The sequence below is a fragment of the Eurytemora carolleeae genome, unplaced genomic scaffold, assembly GCF_000591075.1.
Source record: "Eurytemora carolleeae unplaced genomic scaffold, Eaff_2.0 scaffold115, whole genome shotgun sequence".
In the NCBI taxonomy this organism is placed as follows: Eukaryota; Metazoa; Arthropoda; class Copepoda; order Calanoida; family Temoridae; genus Eurytemora; species Eurytemora carolleeae.
The window spans coordinates 2,199-17,856 of NW_019396189.1; the positions used below are offsets into that span (position 1 = coordinate 2,199).

The following is a 15,658-nucleotide window of genomic DNA, read 5'->3' on the forward strand; positions in this document are numbered from 1 at the left end:
AAAGATTAAAGTATTAATATTTGAAATAAAGGATTTCATAAATTTATCTTTTTTAATTGGATTAACTTAAGTTAAAGTTAAAAGACTTAAAAGATTTATTTATTCTACATGGTGAAAAAGATTTGCTGTTAGTTATACCAATTTTATACGAATGAAGGAAGGGGAGTAGGGATAAGAGATAAGGAAGGGGGAGTAAGGAGAAGGGTAAAGAAAGGAAGGAGGGGGAGTAAAGTTAAGGGTAAAGAAAGGAAGGAGGGGGAGTAAAGTTAAGGGTAAAGAAAGGAAGGAGGGGGAGTAAAGTTAAGGGTAAAGAAAGGAAGGAGGGGGAGTAAAGTTAAGGGTAAAGAAAGGAAGAAGCTAGGGAGTAAAAAGAAGGGTGAAAAAGAGAGGGAGGGGGAGTAAGGATAAGGATAAAGAAGGGAAGGAGGGGGATTGAGGGTAAGGGTAAAGAAGAGAAGGGTAAAGATGTGAAGGAGGGGGAGTAAGGGTAAGGGAAAAGAAGAGAGGGGTAAAGAAGGGAAAAGGTGAGTAAGGATAAGGGTAAAGAAGAGAGGGGTAAAAAAGATAAGGAAGGAAAGTAAGGATAAGGGTAAAGAAGGGAAGGAGTGGGAGTAAGGAGAGGGGTGATAAAGGGACAGAAGGGGGGAGTAAGTAGAAGGGTAAAGTGTGTAGGGGTCATGTCTTATTTCCTATAAAATATAGAAGTTTGCATGCTTTATCTGTTGAATTTAACACGATATAGTTTGTAGATGCAAGGTTGATATTATCTGGGAGTAAAACATGATAAACATGATAAATTATATGAATTATCCTCATGTATCAACTCACTCTTCAACACAGAAAAAATAAAATTGGACACATATATGCATATCTATCTATCAGTCTCTTCTGTACTCTTCAATATCCTTTCATTGTGCTTGTGACATGATCAAATTAACCAAAACATTTCCAACATTAATAATTCCCTCAAATGTAAATATGTTCTCTATGAGTTCTGACTTGAGCTCTGACTATTGATACATTTTAAAGTTGAACTACTTGAAACTATTTAGAAAAGCTGAAATAACACAACTATATAATCCTTGATGGACATTTATAATCCTTGATGGACCTATATAATTCTTGATGAACCTATATAATCCTTGATGGACCTATATAATCCTTGATGGACCTATATAATCCTTGATGGACCTATATAATCCTTGATGAACCTATATAATCCTTGATGGACCTATATAATCCTTGATGGACCTTTATCATCCTTGATGCTTTATTTTGTAGCCCAGTGACCGAATTTAATGAATTCTACCTACCGCCTCTGGTTCAAATTCTGAATTACCGATTCAAATCCTAATGAATATTTAAATTTGAATCGGTGATTCAAGATTTGAACTGCCGGCGAGGTAGTTTAGTGATCTAGCTCAAATTCATTGAACTCGGTCCCTGGATATCAAGATTTAAAGACGCAGCTCGCTTGATACTAGTTTTGAAGAAGCAATTTGTAAAATTCTTGATTTTCGCGTGAAAACTACTTTGCAGAAGAATTACATAATACGACTAAAATATGTTATTTTATTGACTTCAGTTTAATAAAATGTAATTGTTTAAGAATAATACATTATCTACTATATCTACGAATACAATATAATACAAGGATACAATTGAAACTAAATACTAGTTTCTTATCACAGTCTCAACTATAGAATTGCCCTGGAAATTTTGCCACTTTTATATATTTATTACAACTACTTAATTGTTGTACATGCGTACATGCACATTGCAGATTATGTACGGTTTCTTTGTGTACAATGTGCATTATGAATATTTGAAGGAACCACAATAATGCAGTTTTTGTGCAGCTAGGCAATTTTCCTGACTTCCATTTGCATAATCTTTTTGCAACAAGTGCATATTTGCAATTTTTCTTCAAACACAACACAAGCCATGCAATTTTCAATTTGAAACTGAATAGGTCTGAACATAGACCAGGCAGGGAAATCCGGGTTCAGCTTTATTCAGATTTATATTTTTCTTTAAACGGAATCTATAAATTATAGTTCTTGGACTGAACATTGAAGTCTCTGAGTCCTAATTTAACTCTCCGTCCTTTTAGGTTTTATAATGGATTGGTTTTTGGTCTGATTACTCCGGGTAGGTTGTATAATACACTGGAAGGATTTTAGAGAAATCTATAGGCATGGCACTCGTTTACTTGGTAATTTGTCTTTCCGTAAAATCTTTATTTATAGTTCTTTCCTGGGCTTAGATTGAGTAAATTAATTCCGGACAGATAATAATAATCAGAAACAGATAAATCCTACCCAGATGAGGAATTAGATGGTACCATGTCTATGGATAAAAAAATCCCAAAAATATGGTTTTATATGGTAATTAGGAGTTTCGGTAGCAGTCTCACTTATCCGGGACTGGAAAACCCCAGAGTTCTGGATTAAACTCTTAAACTGGATCTTTCCTACACCCTGGATGCCCGGACATTCTGCCACTCTCCCACCAGTCTATCCTTCAGTCTCTGAGATGCCCGGAGCTGCGGTATATTGTCCGAACCTGTTCCAGAATCCACTCCAGGTGGTCCATAAGCAGTGGGCTGTGCTCGACATATATTTTCTACGGATTTAAGAACCTCGAAATCTACTGATTTAGGTCTAGAACCGGCTTTTTTACCAAAGTTTTGTCTTAACTTGTTAGAACGTGTGAACGGTTGTTGCTTGTTATTGTTATTGTTGTTGTTGTTGTTGTTGTTGAAGTTAATAAGGTTCTGATGGTAGGGTAGGAAACTAAACTGGTTTGTTGTACTCACTTGGAACTCGTTGTTCTTCAGGGGAGTCAGCATCAACGTAGAATCCTGAAATATAGTTATAATGAACAGTAGACATAAAATCATGTAGTAAAGGGACTGTCCTGGAAATACAGTTATATTGAACAGTAGACAAAAAATCATGTAGTAAAGGGACTGTCCTGGAAATATAGTTATATTGAACAGTAGACATAAAATCATGTAGTAAAGGGACTGTCCTGGAAATATAGTTATATTGAACAGTAGACATAAAGTCATGAAGTAAAGGGACTGTCCTGGAAATTTCAAGTGTCCTTTTATTTGAAAAGGGGCATACCTGATTCTTAACGATATCCTAAACACCTTAGTCAATTTTAAACTCAAGAAGATAGATATATCTAGCATTTCTAACCAGACGAAGCTATTAAGGGGACCGAACTCTATGGAGAGTTACTTGAAATTGTTTATATACTCCCATCAAATAAAAAAGGGTTGTGTCAAGCTAAAATAATCTAATCTAATCTAATTTTCATACTGTTTATTCAGCTATACCTAGTAATCAAGTTTAGAAAATTAGAGTTTTTGGCAAGGATCGAGTTCCTCCTTATTTTCTCAATTAAATATTATAGAATTGAACATCATATGGATCTTTTTGTTTTATGGTTTAAAAACCCCTAGAGTACAAACTTAACATGTGTAAAAAACAATCTGAGTTTAGATAGTAAGCAATAAAGCCAATATGCCTGAAACCCTGAGCATTCTATTTTCAAATTTGATATTTGGATTGTACAAAAGATATTATAATGCTAGTGCTAATCTTTTTATTGGCTTGATTCTATCTGCTAAATAGTTAAAATAACAACTTTTGAAACTTAACAACTAATAAAAAGGTCCTCTGATAAAAAAATTTATTTTATAAAATATTATATATCAGGTCTCACAGATCTTGTCATACACCTTGTATTCACTGTATTCCTTTTATTCAAAACAGAAAAATGGAAATTGCTAAATCACGTGATAAAATTAAATGAAATAAAATAAAATTTTCCGCCACCTTTTGTTTTACAGACTAAACTACATTACACATCTTTTTATTCTTTTTATTCATCTATCAATCTATCTATCTATCTATCTATCTATCTATCTATCTATCTATCTATCTATCTATCCTTCTATCTATCTATCTATCTATCTATCTATCTAAGTATCTAAACAAACACTTAAGACCTCTATCAATGACACTCTACTGGAAGCAAGATATACCCATATATGTTGTTTAACAAACAGTTTACAAGGTCGGTATGCAGACCCCACCTTCTTTACAGCATTAAAATCCTTCAAAAAGATTGTTCACTCTTCTAAAAAAGATAAGATTGAAGCCAAATAAAGAAGAAAGAATACAAACCGTTTCTAATAAAGATATTTTCTATCCTGGTTTGGTCTGTAGTAATTTAAGCAAACATAACTAATTTCATTATTACTTTCTAACAGAAACCTGGCTTAAGATCGGGAACTATAACATGTTTTTAATCTTGGATTTGAAAATCTTTTTGCTTGTTTGTTTATTTTTATATGATCTTTAACTCTAAAGCCATCAAGGAAAGCAAAATTTACTTTGAAAAATGTAAACTTAAATATTCTAAACTTGTGGCTTATCAAGAATTTTAACATAAAAGAATCTGCAATTAGAGGGCGGAAAGGGACCGAAAGTGAAGACTTGCTGACTATTTAACCAGAACATTTGGACAAGGGTATATTTATATACCTGAACGGAGTAGGATAGGTTCATCTCGGATCTAGGTCTAGGACGATGGTTGAGAGGTTTATTCTCCGGCAGGATAGCCTCGTCAATATTTATCTCCCGATGACTGCCCCGTATCTCCGGCTGACTAGAAAGAATCGGGTTCGGTTTATTCAGATTCTGTATATTGAAAATATTCTTCCAATTCCCGCTTCGGCGGGGTTTAAAGTCAGATCGGCGGTCGACCGGCCGATCTAGGACGGTATGGAAGGTTACAGACGGTCGAATAGGTTCTCCTTTTACATCAATCAGCTCAGCAGTTTGCTAAAATAAACAATTAATAAATTAAAAAACAAATAAAAAGAAAAAACAAAATCGAATTAGTTGAAAATTGGGAAAGAAAGAACGTAAGTAAAGTAAATGAAATAAAAAAATGGTTAAAACAAAATAAATAAATATAAGAATATTGAAAGAATATTGAATGAATTAATGAATAAATATAAAAATATTGAATGAATTAATGAATAAATATAAAACTATTGAAAGAATATTGAATAAATTAATGAATAAATATAAAAATATTGAAAGAATATTGAATGAATTAATGAATAAATATAAAAATATTGAAAGAATATTGAATGAATTAATGAATAAATATAATATTATCACCTTAGCAGGTAAAGAGACGAGTTTAACCTCCTCCAATGAGTACAATCCTGTTCAAAAATAACATTTAAATATTTGAACTTTATATTTAAGTAACTAGGCTTTTAGGGCATTTCGCGCCCATCTTCTATTTCAGTTGTGAACATTTTCTCTTTGTATACATTGTAAAATAAAAACAAACAAAAATTTCGCAGATTTTATAAAATTTCCAAAATTTTCAAAAATCGAATTTTGTTAGAGGCAAAAAATTTTAAATTCGATCATCCATAAACCTTCTCTGGGGTCAGGTGAGGTTCCACAAAAAGTTTGGACTCGATCGGTTCAGCCGTTTTGACGTTTATTGGATGCAAACGGACAGACAAACACCCAAGCAAAGTATATATATAGATTTTCCTCTCGTAAAATTATATCCCCCCCCCCCCATTAAATCTAATCCCTATAATATTTCCTCCCCTAACAGATAAAACTGTTGAATAACAGGGCTAGAGTATCTTATCCCTACTTTTATAACTCTGTAAGTTCCCCCTACCTCCCCCCTCTTCTCCTAGCTCCCCTTTCCCGTTTCATTTCCCTTTACCTCCTTAACTTCCCTCACATAGAAACTATTTCAACTGACATTTAGAAGATCTATTTTTCGAAAATAAATAGTTTTATTTTTCTACTGTGTGTCACAAAAATGCCTGGGTTTCATGAATGAAGTTAAGAATTTTGTAGACACCAATATACTATTTCATAAGGTTTCTTTACATTTTCTTTTTCTTTTCTGATTTCTAAAATTATTATCTACGCAATTGTATACACCCCAAAAAGGAAACTTGGGAGTTTCGTTTAACGATACTCTCTTAAATTATCAGCTCATTAGGTACAGTGGACTGGACCTACTGTACCGGACCACTGCAATGGTGTACAGTAGTATGCAATAAATATATATATACATATACCTGATGAGGACGGGTTGGGTACAGCTACAGACCGAGGACGAGGTCGAGAAACAATATTTATCCTCGTCTCAGCTCGGGACTGATGGGCGCTCTCCGCCCTCACATGATGATGCCCTACACTCGTCCGACCCTGATGTCCAGACTGTGTCCGGATGAAATGTCCCGTTTCAAGCCGAACCGGACTCACGGAGTCGAAACGACAATTGTTTCTTGAAGGTCCATTTTGGTGAACCTTGGTGGATCCATTTTGGAAACCGTTTGAGTTCGGATGATTGTGCACACCCTCTCTGATCTGACTAGTCTGATTACCAGAGATAAATATTTCTGTTTTATTCTTAGATTCCGAGTTTTTCAAAACCGGTTTCAAGTTCCCTTGGCCCACTGTTGTCACGTTGGTAGAAAAAGTCACGGTGTTGTTGTTGTTGTTGTTGTTGTTTGTTGGTTTTGTACTGGTGCAGTGGCAACAACAGTGTGTACAGTGTGAAGGAACAGTGTGATGGGAGGGGGAGGGAGGAGCGAAGACGGTTCCAGCACAACGGATTAGGAACTCCGTGATAACAGCTTGCAACCCGACATCCTGAATAAACTTAAACCATCAACACTGAGTCGAGATTTTTCAACATGAGAGGATTGTTGACATCAAGGGGAGGGGGGGATTAGATGGGATTGGTGTAGGGGAAGGATGGGAATGGAATATCAGATGGGGGAAATGGAATGAGAGATAGTATGATGGGATTTGAGAGGTGAAGAGATGAGAAAGAGGCGTGGAGGGAACNACAAAGCTTTGAGAGTATTTTTATTGATTTCCGAGCAAGTATTTAAAAGAAAATAATTGAATCTTCGCCATTAACTCAAATTTTCTAATCCCTATATCTTTCCAACCTAATGGTGTAACCCTATCATATATTAAAACTTGGGTTTTTTAATCCAACAGAATTCAAAGTTTTAAATATCTAAAGTCTACGACATTGGGATAAAAATATATAGGGATTAGAAAAGACTAAATGTCGTTGGTCCAGAAAAAATTTCATTTTTAAAACCTAAAATTTGATCATTTAAAGAAAAAATAGAAATGATACAGTTCAAGTTCTGAAGAAATACTTTTAAAAAATTAAAATAGTAAACCTGTAATGCATCCTGTGTATCTAACTCCGAAACATCGCACCTAGAAACAAATTGAATAATTAATCCGATTTTTTTTATATTTCTCTAAAATGTCAAACCTTAGGATATTCGGTGACCAAACGATCGCCAAGTTTTTGCTCGTCATCCCAGTTCTGTCCGCCTGCTGGGACATTCGGTTCAGATGTCTCATCAACCAGTCCATTGTCCTAGGACAGAAATATATTAATATTAACATATGTACTACAGAGTTAGTTTTATGTAAACACTATAGGTCGACCAAAAGTATGAATTTAACGGCCAATTTGTGCTCTATAGCACGTCATTAAGACGGATTTTTTTCTGACAAGAAACCTACTCTGTGTACACTGTACTAGACTTTAGTGAGGGTACACTGTACTAAACTATAGGGAGGGTACACTGTACTAGACTATAGGGAGGGTACACTGTACTAGACTATAGGGAGGGTTGCCCCTAAGGATGATATATTAATCACAACCCTAAGTACGTAAAAATTATGCATTTTGTATTCAATATTTTGAATTCATTATTCTACAAAGTAAAAGAATAAGTTTACTGCTAGATATGGAAAGAATGTCGTGAACTCGGCTTTAACGCCGTATTCTTCCTCTCTGGGCAATCCCACACTTTTTATGTGCTTCAGAAATCTACAAAGAAATGGAAGAAAAATAATATTATTAAAGGGACAGTAAATTAAAAATGAAAGGGGGTATAGACTGAAAGCTAATCACTTTAGCTCTCGATCGCGACCCATGAAAGTTTTATCTGATGTTCCTATCTCGAGAAGTTGATTTACAACTGTGTCAAATTTATACGAAAATTAATATATATACAATTTTGTATAAAAGTAGTGGGTTTAAATAGATCAAATTCAGCAAATAAGCAACCAATCTGAAAACGATAATATCCCCGAGAAAGCTAATTATTACTTAGGTTTACTCCAATTCTAATTTTATATTTGTTATTTCTATTTTTAATAGATTTAATTCATAATATTATTTACACGTCCGAATTGCTTGACCAGAAAATCCACCANAAACACATATATTTCTTTACACATTTTTTGTCCTATTGTTGGCTAAACTCTTACTTTATAAACAATTAAAAAAAAGTCATATTAGATAAAAGAGAGAAAAAATTATTAGAACGAATAAGTTCTTTATTTTTCTAATTTGATTAGTCCTATAAAACAGCAAAGATGTGTTGTGTGTGTAAACAGTTCTCAAAGTTTACTATGTATATGCTGTATAATGTATATGTAGATATTTTTTAGTGGCTCATAAACCGGGGGCATGTGCCCGCCCTGCCCTCGACATTTGAATACAGATCGACCGAGCATTTCAGATTAACAGAAATCACGCAATTGAAATCTGTCCAAATCTATGAAACGATGTTTGAGCTTCTACCACTGAAAACTTGCCTCAAATTCTTATTTTTTAATCCCTTTATCTTTGCAACCTGATGGTACAAACCTTCTATCTATGTTTCAAAATTTGGCTATTTTAACTAGTATAAATCATAGTTTGAAATATCAAAGGTCCTCGATATCAAATTAGAAAATTCAAGATAGCGGCATGCATTAATTCCGTTGTTTTTAGTCAATTTGGAACTTTCAAAAATGAGCTTACACTTAGTTAATGTTAGAAGTTTACCTGTAGTGAGCAGCTGGAAGACGTTGCAAAATATCCCGAAATTTCTCCGATCTCTTTAATTCTGATTGTTTAGAGGCCAGGACAAGATGGGGGTACAGGTCATAGGTTACTAAAAAATTGAACGTAAAGATAAAAATAATGATTACAACAATATATAAACACTTCTTTTGTGTAATTCATACCCATTTTTCTAATAACAATTTAGCTTTCAAATGTTGCTTTATCGAACTCCATTTTTTCTCCGCACATGTAAATAAAACCCAAAAACTTTGATTTTTCTAATTGCATTGATGAATTTGCAAAAGTTAAAAAAATCTATGAAATGTTTTGACTATATAGATATGAATACAAATTAAATAGATTGATTTTATCCATTGATTTTGGAAATGACTAATTGCGTCTCACTGCTCAAACAAGATTATGAAGATCTTAATATTTATGTTACAGGTTCGGATATGCAGGATTATGTAGATATTTGTAATCTTATAATCTTGCTCTCCACCCAACCCCTCCCAGCACGCCACCCTCCTCCCTTCTTTGTCACTTTACTCGCAATTCACTATGTGAAAAAACATAAATAGGGTGTCCTGATATAGTCATGACCATTCAAAATTAATATTGGAAGGTCTATATGGGTAGGACGGATTACCTAAAAGAGAAGAAAGGTTTAAATGAAAAGGCAGGAGTAGGAAGGTTTCGATGACTAGAACGGATTACCTAGTGGAGCAGGAAGGTTTAGCTGAGTAGGACGGATTACCTAGTGGAGTAGGAAAGAAAAGAAGAGTAGGACGGATTACCTAAATGAGAAGGCCGGAGTAGGAAGGTTTCGATGACTAGGATGGATTACCTAGTGGAGTAGGAAGGTTTAGATGAGTAGGACGGATTTCCTAGCGGAGGAGGAGGATTTTCGATGAGTAGGACGGATTACCTAGTGGAGTAGGAAGAAAAAGAAGAGTAGGACGGATTACCTGTTGGAGTAGTAAGGTTTAGATGATTAGGACGGATTACCTAGTGCAGTAGGAAGGGACGGATTATCTAGTGTAGTAGGAAGGTTTAAATAAGTAGGACGGATTACCTAGCGGAGTAGGAAGATCTCTGAAGTAAAGTTTGAGTACGGAGGAAACACAGTGAATATCATGAAGAACTGCAGGTTCTCCAGCTAAGTTTGGAACTCTCTGCTCATCGAACAGGTTTCTAAACAATAATTAACAATCAAAATTGAATATTTGTAACAATTTAATATTTTTGTTTCTGAATTTTGAACCTAGTGTTTGATTATTAGATTTTGATATGTTTTTGAAGTTATCAAGAAAAATCTTGTTTAAATGTGCTTATTTCGTGTTTGGTTCGAAATTTTTCCATAATCACTAATGGTAAAGATGCAAATCATTTCATTAAAAATTGTCTGTATCTTTTAAATGATATCTCCATTCTCCACTAAATTAGTTCGTCCCAGCTTTAAGTTATCATATATCAAAGAGGTTTTACCTTATCTCTATGTACATTACTATAATGGAAACAACACCATACCCGGCCTCGCTTAAAGGGACTGTAGACGTATTTTTAAAGTGATCCTCTATTTTCAAAATGGAATGTCCGATTTTCATTTCTCTGATCAAGAATGAATAAGAGTTTTACTGGCCAAAAAAGGATAAAATTAACAGAAAATAACATTTTTCAGATAAATGGTTTAAATGATTCCGTTTTTAATACGACATGCACTCTATAAATGAATGGTCACTTTAAATCAGCTCCATGGCTCATACTCAAACCTTTATGGCAACATGATACCTTAGAGTTAACCTGACAACTATAGAGTTAACATGACACCTTAGAGTCAACATAACATCAAGGAGTCAACATGAAACCTAGGAGTCACTATGACACCAAGGAGTTAACATGACACCAAACAGTCAACATGACACCAAGGAGTCAAAATGATACCTAGGAGTCAACATGAAACCTAGGAGTCACTATGACACCAAGGAGTTAACATGACACCAAGCAGTCAACATATGACACCAAGGAGTCAACATGACACCTTAGAGTCAACATAACACCTGGGAGTCAACATGACACCTAGGAGTCAACATAACACCTGGGAGTCAACATGACACCTAGGAGTCAACATGCCACCTAGGAGGCTACATGATACCTAGGAGTCAACATTACACCCAGGAGTCAACACTTTACCTCGGAGTCAACATGACACCTAGGGGTAACCATGACACCTAGGAGTCAACATGACACCTAGGGTTTACCATGACATCTAGGGTTTACTATGACACTCACAAGTCAACATGACACCTAGGGTTCACTATGACACCAAGGAGTAAACATAACACCTAGGGTTCACTACGACACCAAGAAGTCTCCACGACAAATGCTGTTCCCCCTGACACCTAGTGATTCCTTTTCTGATTAATGAATGGTGTATCTAGTATTCCCGTGCTATTATACCGGGCTTGGTAATTATAAAACAATTACACACATATTAATTATGATAGGATCTCCCAGTAAGATTTATTAGGGACGAACTGGGAGCGTAGCCAGCTATGGAATGGAATAAGAAAAGAAAGACTCAAAGTCACAATTGCTATTCGTTTCCGCCTTACTAGATGATCATCAATTATCAATAGCGATGGGTGGGAAGGATGGGGACTGTGGGGGGGGGGAGATAAGCAAAACCAAAATAAACATTTTAAGTGAATAAAATACAATTTGATAAAATTTAAATGATTAAATTGTTGATTCCTGATTCAATTCCACGTGTTGTGTTTTTTAATGCCTGTATTGCATGAGAAGATTTGAACTGTTGAGGCATTATAGAATTATAATGATTAGAGATAAAATATAAAGGTATTATAGAATTATAATGATTAGAGATAAAATATTAAGGTCTAAATATACAAACAAGGGTTTACGTTTAGTCTGGCAAACCTTCCTCTAGACTTCCTGGTCTATTCTTTCCTTAAACTCTTCTCCTGTCCGTCTTATCTTTCTCTTTTTTCATTTTTTTTCAGTGAATTTCATCTTTTCTAAATATTTCTTCTATTCCTCAGCGCCCTTAATCCTTTTATCATTCTTGTTTCTTCTGTCAATCTTATTTTTTTTCTTCACTGTTTTTTTTAATTGTTCTTTTTTATTTATTGTAATTTTTCTTTTCTTTGTTTTCTTCTTTTCTTTATTGTTCTTTTTATTTCTTGTTCTTCTTTTCTTCTTGGTTTTTATTTTTATTTTCTTTATCGTTCTTTTTTTTTGTTCTTCCTGTTTTTTTATTTCTCTCTTGTTTTTTCATTTCTCTTCTTGTCTTTTTTTCATTTCTCTTCTTGTTTTTTTCATTTCTCTTCTTGTTTTTTTCCATTTCTCTTCTTGATTACTTTATTGTTCTTCTTGTTTTCTTGATTTCTCTTTTATTTGTTTTCATAGTTTTGATTTGTTTTATTGTCCTTTTTCTTCAAGTTTTTCTTCATTAGTCCTCTTCTTGTCGTCTTCTTGTCCTCTTCGTGTCCTCTTCTTGTCCTCTTTTACCCCTTCTGTCTTAGAACTGTTCCAGTCAAAAATAAAAATTATGAATTATTTCATTTTTTAAAAAAGAATGTTGTAATTTTCTTTAAAGTTTCTTGATTTTAATGATAAAGCTGATCAAAACAAAATGTCTAGGAATTAATCTAAAGAGAAATACAACTGGGTGAGAAATCAAAAATTTTGACTGTAGGGATAATGAAAGTACTCTAGGGAAACGAAATAGTCTGAAGCACGTCGTTTTAGTTTTGTTACTTGGTGTATTAATATTTTCAATATATTCTGAAAACCTGTAATTATAAATTGCACTTAGACTATGAATTATGATTCATCTTGTTAATTCTATCATATATTGTACGTATTCTAACCCCCATATAATAAAAATAATATTCACTTGATGAGCTTGTAACCTAATGCAATTAAATTTTTAAATAATTAAAATATTTTCTTTTCTTTTTGTTTAAGATAATATAACAAAAAATTTATTTTGCAATAATAGTAATGGAAAAATTAAAAATAACGTTTTTCAAATTATTTTTTTTGTCGAATATTGGTCGATATCTTATACAATTGTAGACTTCAAATTGCAACTCGATCCAATAGCAATTATTTTAAAAGCAGTCTTTAAATATTCTGATTCTAATCTTTAGAATTGAAACCATTATTTAGACATAAATACTTTATTCTAATAAATCAAGCATATGCACACATTTATATACCACACTATTATTTATTCAAATTGGAAGGTTAAAGTATAACAATACCTCGGTGAAACCAAGACAATAAAGTGATTAGGATTTGTTTGTTTGACCAAGATATATGGATTTTGTACAGTGTAATTTGGTTAGTTTGGCGGGTTTTTTAATTATCAATTGGAATAGATGAGAAGGATGAATGGCTGAGACAAAAAAAGAGGTTTGAGGAGAATTGATTTTCTTAAAAGAAGAAAGACAGGAAGGATGAAGGAAGGATGCAGGATGGATGAAGGAAGGATGTAGTATGGATGGTATGTTGTGTGGTTGGATGTCCTTTAATCCAACCACAAGTGTCGACACTTATAGCCTTAAAGATAAAACATTCTTCCATCAATCCATCATTTCAAAACATGCAAGCATACATACAGTGTATATATTAAATACTTTTCCTAGTCATAAACAAATTAAAAGAGTTTGAATCTGATTAATAAATTATTTTCATTGGAATTAGTTTTTTAAATGAAGATTTTTATGTAACAGAAAATGATGAATAGTTACAGGCTAGCTACAAAAGTAAACATATTTTTCTATAAATATTGATAGCATGTACAAAGGAATTTACAAAGTCTATAGCCACAAACTTATATTTCTATAATCCCTATATATTAGCAACCTGATGGTATAAACCTTTGATATTTCAAACTTATATTTTCTAATTCCTATATATGAGCAGCCTGACGCTATAAACCTTTGATATTTCAACCTTATATATTTTTATAATCCCTATATATGAGCAGCCTGATGGTATAGATCTTTGATATTTCAAACTTATATTTTCAAATCCATATATATTAGCAGCCTGACGGTAAAAACCTTTGATATTTCAAACTGATATTTTCTAATCCCTATATGTAAGCAGCCTGATGGTATAAAACTAGGATATTTCAAACTTATATTTTCTAATCCCTATATATTAGCAGCCTGATGGTATAAACCTTTGATATTTCAAACTTATAATTTTCTAATTCCTATAAATGAGCAGCCTCATGGTATAACCTTTGATATTTCAAACTTATAATTTTCTAATTCCTATAAATGAGCAGCCTCATGGTATAACCTTTGATATTTCAAACTTATAATTTTCTAATTCCTATATATGAGCAGCCTCATGGTATAAACCTTTGATATTCAAACTTATATTTTCTAATTCCTATATGTGAGCAGCCTGATGTTATAAACCTTTGATATTTCAAACTTATATTTTCTAATTCCTATATATGAGCAGCCTCATGGTATAAACCTTTGATATTTCAAACTTAGACTATTTAATCTAACAGAATCAATAGTATCTAAGGTCTCAGCATTGAGTTGCAAAGAGATATATAAGGATGAGAAAATCATAATATTTGCAAATTTTCTTGTTTGAAATCATAATATTTCATAACATCAAAACCCTGTCTTTTCCTTTGTCAGAGTATATGTTAAGATGCTTATATCATATTGTTTATAAAGTATGGCAAATTAATATACAATTGTACGGTGATAAAATTGTACAATCTAAGTTTTATGAAGCAGAAAAATCCTTCTTTAGATAATAAGATTTCAATACAAAAAGACGTTTATGACGCTTATTAGGCTTTATGGGGTTGGATGTTAACATTCAACTGAGGTAGTAAACAACCTTTTTGACCTGTTCAAATTAGAACTTTAATTGGATTGTTTATGAATTTCAAAAATGAGGTACGGTACAAATCTTAAAGATTGCAAGCACTATTTCATTACTACTCCAATGATACTATTAAATGGTCGTTTAGACAATTTGAATTCACTAATTTAAAGTTTATTACAACTTTAAAATTTAAAAAGTAAACTTTTAGATTAAGATTATTTTACAATGAACACATGAGCGTTCACGAGCTGGGGGGATGGAGGAAGGCATCCTTCACTAAATGATATCTCACTTTCATTTTTTAAACCTTCATAGTAGACTTAGATTTTAAACAAATTCCATGATTTTCCAAAGATGCAATTTTTTAGTAAAATTGACATCTTAGATTCATGTTATGCCTCTGTAAACTAAAAATAAACCTTAAATATTTGAAAATAAACAGAGGCACTGTTTGTAACACTGGATTAAGGTTGGGTTCGAAGAGATATTAGTTCTCTGAGTATAAAATACTCTGTATTGATTGCGAGACCTGGAGAACAGATCTGTATTGATTGCTGGACCTGGAGAACAAATCTGTATTGATTGCTGGACCTGGAGAACAAATCTGTATTGATTGCTAGACCTGAAGAACATACCTGTATTGATTGCTAGACCTGGAGAACAGATCTGTATTAATTGCTAGACCTGAAGAACATATCTGTATTGATTGCTGGACCTGGAGAACAGATCTGTATTGATTGCTAGACCTGGAGAACATATCTGTATTGATTGCTAGACCTGGAGAACAGATCTGTATTAATTGCTAGACCTGAAGAACATATCTGTATTGATT

General features: G+C 33.2%; 1 protein-coding gene across 1 annotated transcript in view; it reads right to left on the minus strand.

The window, feature by feature from the left end:
• Positions 1–1,558: 1,558 nt before the first annotated feature.
• The window catches only part of LOC111697661 (rho GTPase-activating protein gacF), a 54,491-nt gene continuing 40,391 nt past the window's right edge, over positions 1,559–15,658 (minus strand). The window contains exons 9-16 of the mRNA XM_023467737.1: positions 10,013–10,131; positions 8,938–9,046; positions 7,366–7,473; positions 7,268–7,307; positions 6,143–6,719; positions 5,205–5,251; positions 4,560–4,859; positions 1,559–2,863 (exon numbers count right to left, since the gene is read on the minus strand). Of these exons, the coding sequence (XP_023323505.1) occupies positions 2,474–2,863; positions 4,560–4,859; positions 5,205–5,251; positions 6,143–6,719; positions 7,268–7,307; positions 7,366–7,473; positions 8,938–9,046; positions 10,013–10,131 (1,690 nt within the window). The 3' untranslated portion in view covers positions 1,559–2,473. The remainder of the gene's footprint in view (positions 2,864–4,559; positions 4,860–5,204; positions 5,252–6,142; positions 6,720–7,267; positions 7,308–7,365; positions 7,474–8,937; positions 9,047–10,012; positions 10,132–15,658) is intronic.